General features: G+C 35.1%; 1 protein-coding gene across 1 annotated transcript in view; it reads right to left on the reverse strand.

Moving 5' to 3' along the window:
- Window positions 1–12,537, reverse strand: part of LOC124366404 (chromodomain-helicase-DNA-binding protein Mi-2 homolog) — a 136,131-nt gene that overhangs the window by 77,202 nt on the left and 46,392 nt on the right. Inside the window, 4 exon segments of the mRNA XM_046822929.1 lie at window positions 1,418–1,563; window positions 2,295–2,418; window positions 4,545–4,670; window positions 11,514–11,596. Of these exon segments, the coding sequence (XP_046678885.1) occupies window positions 1,418–1,563; window positions 2,295–2,418; window positions 4,545–4,670; window positions 11,514–11,596 (479 nt within the window).

Raw genomic sequence — 12,537 nt, forward strand, 5'->3', positions numbered from 1 at the left:
TTTTAAATATTTAAGATTATAAATAAAGATGAATTCGATTCTGACGGATAAATAACAGGTAACCCGATAATAATACAAATTGAATATAGGAATATATATATAATTGAATACAAATATAGGAATATTCTTATCCTATAAGTAAAATAATTTACACTATACAAGTGATAAATAAGAATAAAAATAAATACAGTGAACATATTATACAGAAATGTATGGTTGAAGAATTACACAGAATAAAAAATATTCTCTGAATACTATTCTTTTAAAAAAATGTTTATTAATTTGATTGATAATTTTTTAGTGACAATTAGGATAAAGATCTCTGAAGTTTAAACGTTAGTCCTTTTTAATAGACATTTAAAATAATTGTGGATTGGATACTTAAGTTTTGTCTCTCTGCCCAGAGTAGAAACTCTGAAAATCTACAGGGTTTTTATTTCTTTTTAATATACGTTTTTCTTTTTTACCCAACCAACTAAAAATTACTTTGAGCTACGATTTTTATATGTAACAAATCTGAAGTTGAGAGAGTTCTGATCAACCAGAAGAGGGCAATTAGATGCCTCGCAGGCCTTAACTACCGTGACAGCTGCCGAGAACACTTCAAAAATTTTAAAATATTGACAGTCGTATCACTCTACATAAGAGAAGTAATCTTCCACACTGTAAAAACATCACAGCCAAGACACTCAGATCTGCACCAGCACAACACTAGACATGCCTCGGACTTCGCATTGCCCCCACACCATCTGAGCCTATACAAGAGGAAACCATCCTATAAAGGAGCCGCCTACTTCAACCACCTTCCAGAGCACTTAAAGAACCAACCACCTCACCGCTTCAAGAAACAACTGACTCTGTGGCTCCAAGAGAGACCTTTTTACACAGAAGAAGAATTTACAAACAGCTAAAAATTGTTACCTTATACCTGTATAACTGACGCTATGTACTGTTCTCAAAGAACATGTCAATAAAGTATATTGTCTATTGTCTAGATAGTGGTGCATTTAATTTTTAAATGCGACAATTAAGTCTAGTTTTAATGCAACTCTAGTTTTGGAGGTAAAGTTAAAAAGATTTGTTGTATTTACTAAATTTGGATAATGCTCAAAATTTGTATGTTCAGGTCAATCATGTATAGTTTGGTGAAAGCCTTTCCAAAATCTCACCTGATTCATAAAAACTATCTCCAAACTACTTAAAACAAGATGTAAAGATCAATTTATTTAACAAATTTAGGATCCAAATAAAATGATTCAGAATGGTTATGTTACAAAAACATTTGATAAGAAGACTTTTTCGAGACCACCTTGACAGTTCAACTAGAAATATAACATTCATTTTTAAAGAACAGCTTTATGGGTACTTAGTAATTTAAAAGGCATCAGTACGTGATGCAGAAAAAAACCAGCCCCACCTTAGGGTTATCCTTGGCTAGGAGAGGCCTCACATGCTGCTGGAAAAGTTTGTAGGTTGTCAAGTTCTGGAAGTCCGCATCCGTGTATTCTATATCCACGTCAGTCAGCCCAAACGTCTGGCAAACTTCTTCCACAGTTGGCATCCCTGCGAGTTAATGTTCAGTTGAAAACAAATGTTGAAGTGTCTTATAAACCAATGTAGTATTGGTTCAATGTATTAAAGATAAATTAAACAAGATTAAGGTGGAACACTTTAAATTTCACAAGGATTCAAAAATAATACCAATGAAGTACTAGAAGAAATATGACTCCAACCCAGACGTTCGAATAGAATTTTTAGTTTCAAAATAGCTTTGAACCTGATCAATGTGTGTGCATCAACCAAGTGTGCATTTTACTAAGCACAAAATCCAATTTGATGAATAATACGGCTAAGAATGGAAATTGATGTCATAACAATGAAAATGTAAACAATCTTTAAAACATTAATATAATTTAAAAGTGCTTAATACCTAATAGAATATTATACAACTTTAGAATATTATGAGCCTTTTATTCAAAGACCATCATTTACAGTAGGTCATGTTCAATCATAAAATCTACCGCAATCTATGGAGTTGGTTTCTAAAACTAAAATGCACATAGTACGCAATCATGATCACAACAGTGTAAAGAATTCATTGTGTCCAATGGACTAAATTAACCCTTCATGCGCTGCTAATAAATCCTCTAACTTTAATATAATGCCAAGACAAGTAAACAAATTTTGTTTAAGTTCAAAGCTATAACTAAATTATAAAAGGTAAAAGTCTGCCATTCTGATATATCCGTGTCTACGGCGTGGGAAGGGTTAATACTCCAGATCAAGCAACAAACCAGAATTCTCCTGCGCCGGTTGAGGAGTGGCAACCGGCGTATGTTTGGCACTGCCTCGTTTCCTCGACTTCCTCCCGTAGTCCGAGTCCCCATTCTCCTCGTCCCCGGCTCCGTAGTCACTTTCCTGTAACCAAAACACAATTCTCCTTATCTGTTACTTTTAACTGAGAAACCACAGTGGCATTAGCACATACACTGAGGTATTGGTACGATCAATTTTGATTAGTGTTGTAAAATGATACATTAAGATTCAATGATAGATAGGTGGGAAAATCACACAAAATTTCCACATTTAAGGCAATATCTTATTATAACCAGAGCTGACATACACAATAAAGTTAATGTTTGTACAAAATTCATTTTAGGTAATGGCTGATAGTAAAATTAATTTGTTGAGCATCAAAAATCATAATTATTATAATATAAATGTGTCAAAAATCATTACTGGTGTAAAAGGAATTGATATATAATATTGCCCGTTCATTTATATTCCATCAACGAACTTCTCTATTGCACTAACTAGCTTGGGATGGTAATTTCTTCAGTAATGTCAATCTATACTATGAATGTTCACAACTAACGTCAGCTGTGCAGTTCTAACACAGGTTCCTTGAGTGCTGGTGACATTTCATAGGTATGTCTTAGAAATGTGACATTGTGTTTTTTTTCTATAAAGCATGCTTTTACTTCAAACATCATGCAACCTTTTTTTATCTTTTTCACGATATCAAGTTAATTTATTTTTTCTATATTTTCACTTCAAATTAACAGTACATTCACGTGTATACTCAAAACTATATTTGCTTCACAAATATAAATAAATACAATTGTAAAAAAGCTATTAACAAACATTACTGACTTTGCATTGTCCAAAATCTTCGATAAGATATCTAGTATCTAAATTGAGATTAGTATGATATTCTTCATCTATTTTTTATGAATCATACAAACGAATTGGTAATCTTATCTTTCTTAGAAATTAAGGTTCACCAAATTTTCCATTTTTCAACACAGATCCGATTTGCAAAATTTTTTAGCGGTTTATGTTTTACACATAACATTTGTGTTTTAAAATATATATATATATATATATATATATATATATATATATGCTTAACAAGTAACTCAAACACTCTTAGCATAAAATATAACATTCGGTTCATGACAATATCACATGTTTACTTCAATACTATATGTGAAAGAATAAATAAATAAAAAACAAAAAAGGCACCAAAGCAACTTGGATGACCCTTTTTTCACATTTCTTGCAGAAGTGTCTATATTTTCCCCCTAATTTGTATACACTGCTTGAATATAATAAAACACAATAACAAATAAATAATGAAATTGTAACTTCTAAACAGTTAACAAACACACACAATGTAAAAAAACACATACCGTCTGCACTGATACTAGACTGAATCACCTTCTTGTTATCCAAGGCCACGGATCACCAAATACGAAAGGTAAACATAGAAACGATACACCAATCATACACTACTGAACATCGTAACGTCCAAATATCTGAGGAATTTTGGATGCAGCCTGAAATTTCGATAAAACTGGGCACCCATATTGTACAAATGACAGAATTTCTGATAAAACTGCTGACGTCCGTACTGTATGGACGTTGGCACTGTTATGCTTAAATCAACGAAATTGTCTGCATGAAATCCTAAAACAAATCTTTATAAAAAATTAATATACAACTCTTACTTGAAACATCTTTTTAGTATTACATGTACGGGTACAAGTATGTCTTTCTCCAATTTTAACGTTTCACATACTTTGACTTTGTAGAGACCACCACTATCGGCCACGACATGTGGTTTAATCGTGGTGTAACAGTCCATCACACAGTTCTATGGTATGGTAAATATTGTATAACACAAACAAAATAAGCATAGACCACATTGTGTACAAAACAATACACTACTTTTTGACAATTGTCAACAGCTACATGGGTAAACAAAATTTTGAGATTTGTTTCTAGAAATGTATTTGTTGATATTTTTAAGTTAGTAGAAATAGTGTCCTTTACAAAGATATTCAAAGTTGTAATTTAATTTTAACGTATCGGAATTAAAATCCAGTTGAATACAAATTTACAACATCCCTCCAACTTCCATGACTTAAAAATATATTTAAATCAAATTACTGACACATTTAAAAGTCATACCTTTGACCACTGGAATTTACATAGCTAAATATTTATACTGTATAAGATGATTAAATATTATAAAAGCGTACCTCAGCACTATCAGCCTTTTTCTTCTTCTTCCTTTTCTTTTCCTTCTTGGATTCACTCCTAGCTTTCCTCTTTTTCCCTTTTTTCTTCTTCCTTCCATCATCTACTTCTGCGTCTTCCTCTTCATCCTAAACATTTCAATACAATATAATTAAATATTAAAATACTTTGGATACAGAAGGAGATTTAGACACTGAAGATGTTTCCTAAATTATGCAAAGATCTGGACATAACATTAAAATAAAAAAACTGTTAAAGCTCCGTCATTAATACTAAAATTGTAAAATATTTTATGTATAAGTATTATGTATGTATAGATATTGTTACACTTAAATATGTTTTCATAATTCAAAGAATTTGGAACCAATATAATTATAGTATGGATATGATTTATATTATGCTGTTCTTTGTAGTTAATATAGTTAGGTGATTGTTGTTTCTAATTTTGTAAATCTAATCACAACATTTTATGCATTGTGTTCATGATTAAAATTCTAAAAATAAATATTCTCTAAAATAAAATACAAAATGTTAACGTCTACCACAGGAAAAAATCATAAAATCAACAGTGACATTATGTTTGTTGTTCTTGGAAAACAGTGGCTTTTTATACTTATAACACTGCAAACCAGAAAAGTTACATTATTCAAGAGTATTATAATTTCTAGAAAATAATACTAAACTCAGAAAAAACTTTCCTAGAGAGTAATGTATAATACTTATTGTTATAGGATACAAAATTTTACAATGTAAAAATTGAATTTTGAATACAATTTTCTTATGACATTTTTTTTAAATCTTTATGATCGAAATGGTAAATTATTAACTAAAGTGAATAAAACTTGAATAAAACAAATAAAACTTTAATTTTAATACTTGAGGTTAACTTTAATGCAATATTATATTTCCTTCTAATTTCATATATGCTGAAGAGCGGAAAACAACTTTTCTGGCTAGGGTTCGAATATATTAATTTTTAACCTCTACAAAGGATTTTTTGTACTCTGCATGTATGAAAACTATTGAATACAGAATAGTACAATGAAAATGTAATGTCATTCTCTAAGAAAGAGAATAAATAATAGTCTATAAAAGCAAATAATTTTTTTAAAATTTACTACTTAGCATAAGCTGTTGTTTAATCATTTCACAAATGCAAAGTCTAGTAGTTAAATAGTACTTTTTATTCACTTTACCCATTATCTAAACTTAGGTTATACCTAGTACATAAAGCTGTCATTGACTCCATCAGGTAACTCTGAAACTTCCAGTACACATAAGTACTGTAGATAGTAGGCCATAAGAATCTTTTTCCTATTTGTGATCTGAACAAATGACTTGCTAGAAATTATTTTTAAAATCAAGTTTATAAGTTTTTATATAAATAAGTAAAAAATTTATTCAAAATAAATGTCAATGAATTTCTTTTTATTAATGCGTTCACATAAGTGTTTTCCCGGATTTTTTATTTGCTGTTGAATTTTTAAATAATAATGGCAAAAAACATAATCTTTCTTACGTCAAACATCAAACGAAAAAGTTAAGTAGGCTTCGTAATTTTGCACAAAAACAATTATTTCATTGTTTTTTTCAATTTTTCTCTGTGTACCTAAAACAATTCATTTATCTTAAAATTTCAACAATCATGCGCCCGATGGGGTATACGCCGTCCTGGACGTGTTAAATATTATGTATTTATAAACAAGCCGATAGGTACACGATCACATGATTATACTATGTCCAAGTGTAGGCTAACGTTTATTAAATAAACATATCTTTAAATCTTAAGTCACCTTTTCACCCTAAGCATTACAAATAAATCATATCAAAATAAATTCTTATAATCTTAAATAAATAATAGTAATAACAACGGAACATATAACTTCTACATTAAAACAAAATAAAATGTCACTCACAAGAAAAAACAAACTAAAACAGGAAAGTCAACTAAAAAGTAACTTCTTGAATAAAAAATATAAAGTAAAGTTATAATAAAAATTTACTTCTAATCACAAAATAATAATGCTCCCTCAAAAAAGTCAATTATTTTTATTGAAACTTAAAATAAATATTCAAAGTTCAAAACTTCAGGTTTCAACAAGAATTTTACTGTATAAAACTGCGCTATTTAAAATTAGAAAGGTGTAAGAAATGTAGAAAAAGGAATACTACAAATTTTAATAAGCACTGAAAATTACTATAAATTTATTAGAAAATATGAGAATGCTTACAAAGAGTTGAATGATTAAATTTGTTGGAATCCATAAAATATCACAAAGAGGCCAGTCATCTACTCTGAACCTTAACACTTAATTTCCTGAAGCAGTCCTCAAATCAAACTATCCCCTGTCACATGCCAGGTAAGTAGCTCCCCCCTCCCCATCTTTACATTACATGGCAGTTCAACAAGTAACTAGTGAACATATGTTCCATTGTTCTAGTATTGATTTTTCCTCTAACCGGATTTAACCAGTTCTGATGTCTACCAATACTTATCAACTTTACAGTTACATGTTGACTCACATGAACTATTGCTTATTGCTACCTTATAATTATAATTTTTTTAAATTTTATTTCACAAATGTAATTTTTATTTTTTTAATAAAATATACAATAGACTGTTGTATATTTAGCAAGTATATAATTTTGACTCTTAATATAAGAGAAATAAAATTTGTTTATATATCATGGGATTTTGACGAGATCTTAATTTGTTTAATATTGGCATTAAATGAGTTGTCGAAGAAAATAACAAACATGGAACAAACCCATTCAGACAGGCATTCACTAAGGGTGTTTTGTAATAAATCAAGCAAAATCATAATAAATTATAATTAGAAACAGCTAGTGGTAAGACTTGTTCTTCTCATACTTAGATGACTATTTATTATGACATATTTTACAAGAACCATTAAAAACCAGTTTATTATTTGCATTTAGTTATATTCTTCACCCATTGTTTTACATTTTCCCATCTCCAGAGCTTTCCTGGAATTTCTCTACATGTGGGTTAACTAATGAGGTTTCGAATTTGAAATGTCAAAAATTGTGTTTATAAAAAAAATGTTAAAACTAAAAAAATTATAATGTGATATATTGTCAACCTATGGAACTTTTTTATATGATTAGATTTTCATCCGTTATCGTTATATAGTTTCATTTATTTAAACTTGATTTTTAAATGTCTCAGCGTTAAATAATATTGTTTTTGCAATTTCTGAGGCTTTGTTTTACTTGGCATTGTTATTTATTTATTTGTCCTGTTATTTATATATAAATTTATTTCAAATATAAAACAATATTTACTTAGTCGAGCAACTGTTTTGGCTACCAAACATGTCTATCTGGACTTCTGCTTTAAAATAGTTTTGATATATTTATCTTATGTTATTTGTATTGATGTTTTAGTAATCCTTATGACGATAAACAAATTCTTATCAACAAACTCATGTGTGTGAGTTACTATTAAACTAAACGTAACAGGGATCTAAAGTCTAGGTAACAAAAATTAGCAATGAAAATTTTGTTGGAGTCTGTGATGAGGTGATCTAAATTCAGTAAAACACGATAAATTTTGGTAATTAAACATTTTTAAATCACATCACCAAGCTCAGAACTGTTTCTCAGGGACACCATACAAGGTTTCTTATGAATTGCAAATAACTAGAGGTTATCACAAACGGGTCTTGGTACAAAAATAACTTCAGTAGTCCAGATGAAGTGATTTCTTCTTCTAATACTGTAATTGGTACTGTAATACTGTAATTATTGAACTAGGGTCCATTTCCCTGTCTAGACAAGAGGTTCCTGTCCTTCTAGGATCTATTAGAATATTAAGGTGCATCGCCCTTACTTGGTTCCAGAGTTTATTTTACCAATAGAAAACAATATGTCTCATTTGTAATGTTAGTAGCGATGGCAATATAATGTAGACTACGGGGGGGGGGGGGGGGGGGGGGGGGGGGGGGGGGGGGGGGGGGGGGGGGGGGGGGGGGGGGGGAGGGGGGGGGGGGGGGGGGGGGGGGGGGGGGGGGGGGGGGGGGGGGGGGGGGGGGGGGGGGGGGGGGGGGGGGGGGGGGGGGGGCGGGGGGGGGGTGGGGGGGGGGGGGGGGGGGGGGGGGGGGGGGGGGGGGGGGGGGTGGGGGGGGGGGGGGGGGGGGGGGGGGGGGGGGGGGGGGGGGGGGGGGGGGGGGGGGGGGGGGGGGGGGGGGGGGGGGGGGGGGGGGGGGGGGGGGGGGGGGGGGGGGGGGGGGGGGGGGGGGGGGGGGGGGGGGGGGGGGGGGGGGGGGGGGGGGGGGGGGGGGGGGGGGGGGGGGGGGGGGGGGGGGGGGGGGGGGGGGGGGGGGGGGGGGGGGGGGGGGGGGGGGGGGGGGGGGGGGGGGGGGGGGGGGGTGGGGGGGGGGGGGGGGGGGGGGGGGGGGGGGGGGGGGGGGGGGGGGGGGGGGGGGGGGGGGGGGGGGGGGGGGGGGGGGGGGGGGGGGGGGGGGGGGGGGGGGGGGGGGGGGGGGGGGGGGGGGGGGGGGGGGGGGGGGGGGGGGGGGGGGGGGGGGGGGGGGGGGGGGGGGGGGGGGGGGGGGGGGGGGGGGGGGGGGGGGGGGGGGGGGGGGGGGGGGGGGGGGGGGTGGGGGGGGGGGGGGGGGGGTGGGGGGGGGGGGGGGGGGGGGGGGGGGGGGGGGGGGGGGGGGGGGGGGGGGGGGGGGGGGGGGGGGGGGGGGGGGGGGGTGGTTCAAGGAGTTCACTTGGGCCAATTCTGTTCTTATGATATATAAATAATATTGCCAAGCTAAATTTAAACGGGAAAAAAATAACATTAATTTGCCGACGACACACTTGATTTTTCTAAGGAAATATATGGCGGATGTGAGACGTAAGCATTAAGTGATTTAAATGTTTACTGAAAAAGTGGTTTGATCAGAATGTCCTTTCCTTAAATATAACTAAAACAAAATTATGCGCAATCCTTCTTTGAATCCTTAGTCGGATTATGTCTTATAAAATCTGATCATACATAATTGTGGAAATCATATAACAGTACCTAGTAATTTGCGAAGCAATCGAAAAAATAAACTGCGTAATAAATATCTTGGCGTTATTATAGATTTCCGTTTGAAATGGTCCAGATGCATATTGAGAATATCCTCAAACAAAAGACTCGAAAGTATATCTTTGGCACTTTAAGAATCTTAGGGTTATTCTGCTGTTCAAGAATGAAAATGGTATATTATGCATACTGCAATCTCTTTTTGCATTTTGGGATAATTATCATGGGGGGGCAGCTTATAAATCAAATCTTGATCCTCAGTTTACTGGTTCAGAAATCCAATTTTGAAAGTAGCTTTTAAAAAATGTCATAGATTTTCAACATCCATTTTATTTCAAAAACTAAATATTTTTACAATAAGACACTTTTTTATAAAATTTCTTTTAAAACACATGTATAAAAATATTAGATGATATTATTTAGAAAGAACACAACACACCCATAACACACGTTATTCTAGATCAACAGAATACTACCACTGCAATTAACTAAATCCTATTCAAACACCAACTCCATACATCTAGCCCATCGTGCTTTTTTTTATTAATATAAGTAAACAGTTTCCTAATTTTAGTTTTTTCAATTAAATATTCTACAATATCTTTAAAAGGAAAGTTAACCAGTGGATATTATCATTTGTCTATTGAGGAGGCCGAGCAGTGTTGTCTACTAACTACGGCGGACAGTTTGACATGTGAATAGCCACCACGCCTATCCCATCATATTCATTATCACTATCCCATTTATAATCGGCGGTTACCCTGCTTATTTACCCCAGTTTGCTAATATGGTAAATGTTTTTTAAAATTAATAATACTTCAATTCTTTAAAAAAGGTACATATTTAAAATTACACGGTTTTTCCTTTTAATATATTCATTCCAGATTCCCGTGTGTATGTGGTATATAGATAGTGTATTATTTTGTATTTTATTTTATATTCATTTTTTTAATGTACTCCAGTCCGTTTATTTTCTTCAGGCGTGCGAGCAACTCGAGTCTGCGCACAGGCATGCATAGTCCCATGCAGGCTGCTTTCCCGAGGACAATGTTTATACATGATGTTATCTTTTTTGATGTTTTATTTATACCTTTTGTTCTCATTTCAAACTACGTTCGGGTAATGTAATAAAATTTATTTAGAAGTAATAGTAAAGTTTGGATTGTAATATTGTACATATATTTGGGAAATAAATCAATTCATTCATTCATTCATATGTAGCATTATTAGGATTTATAAACTTAACCTATAATACTCATTTTGGAAATGATTTTATATACTCCAATATCATCCTGTAATTGACTGGTTCCATAATTCCAGAATGGAAAGTTTGAAATGATGGAAGCTTGTAATAATAATGACCACTGACCTAAAGAATGCTGGGATGGTAACACTGTTGAATTCAACGTGTAAAATGAAATTCTTCCTGTTGATTTCTGACCTCTCGAAATAACCACATCTGACTAAGGACGCTTGATAAAATATCGCAATCTAGATTAGACTTGCTATTTACACCTCTGTGTTTCCCATGCAGACTGAAAGTATTTTTCTAGTGCACCCAACTAGGACGATTTTGATGTTTACCAAAAAGTTCCGGTTAGGATATCATACCTCTAATCAACAGAAACCAGGCACTCTGTATGATGGTTCTATTTAATTACTGATTTGTTGTCTGATCAACAATTATATAAATGCAATGTTAGGCTTTCAAAGAGCTGTGGGTTCCAGACTTATTTGTACAAATATATTAGATACAAATTATTGAACTATATTTCAGTTATCGGTTCAAGATACCAACCGCTTCTTCTAACAGGCTCATGGTACCAGATAGAATCAGAGATTATTATAATAAGATAGCAAATTAACATTATAAAAATCCCTACTGAAGAGACGCAAACTGTGAGCACGTTAAGAGAAACTGGTGACTCACTTCAACACGCTTCTCTTCGTCCGATTCCAGAGAATTCTCTTCAGTACCGTCTCGTCTTGGCGCCTCCTCCACCTCTTCATCTCCTGAAAACAAAATCAAGATTATTACTAAATTGTTAATCTAAATTTGTTTAATCTTATTACATGTCTATTTCGACACACTTTGTTAAAAAAACACATGTCATAAAAACATAAAAATTACAAACAAAGAGTATATGATGCTTTGATACCTTTTAGCTCCCTCTGTTGGGTTAGTGTCAGTCCAATATAACACGCCCTACAACCTAATCTTTAGAACCATTTGGTAGATCAACCATGGCCATGGCCCCTACTTAATTTCCATGGTGATGGATACCAAAACAATATTTTTGCCTCATCAAATACCCACCTCCATCTCTACAGCTGCCATTTCCATTGATGTCAAGCTTCCTTAGATCCCCTTCACTTGATCCTCAACATTTCCCTTCCTCCTTTTTAACTCAGTGTCCTGCCCACCTGAACCTTCTATTCTTAGCTGCTCCAGCTACAAAATCAAGAGGTTTGAACAGCTCTAATTTTTGGTTGATTTATCTTCCTTTTGTTACCAATTTCGTTTTTGCTTTTAGAACAAATTTTTCTACTGCCCTATAACGTATAATTTATCAATTAGCATTTTTATAGCAGAGGCAATAAATGCTTTGAAGTACAGTGGAACCTCAATAAGTCGGATTAATCGGGACCGCGGCCGATCCGGGTTAACAAAAATCCGGGTTAGCCGGAGAATTAGGTAAAAATTAATAAAATACGGTATACAATACAGATAAACTCCATTATAATTGTAAAAACATCAAACATATGCACATTTAATTATTATTAATCCGTACAGTACATTTATAACTGTTCATTTCCTGGTAAAAACTCAGCCAGCTTTGGTTGTGCCAATGTCGTCTGCCGCTTGCGTGCTGTGCGATCCCGCAGTCTCTTCAACATGAGCAATTCAGCCGGCGATGTTTCTCTGCCCCTAACTACAGAGTAATATCATTTTC

Source organism: Homalodisca vitripennis, chromosome 7 (genome assembly GCF_021130785.1).
Source record: "Homalodisca vitripennis isolate AUS2020 chromosome 7, UT_GWSS_2.1, whole genome shotgun sequence".
Classification (NCBI taxonomy): Eukaryota; Metazoa; Arthropoda; class Insecta; order Hemiptera; family Cicadellidae; genus Homalodisca; species Homalodisca vitripennis.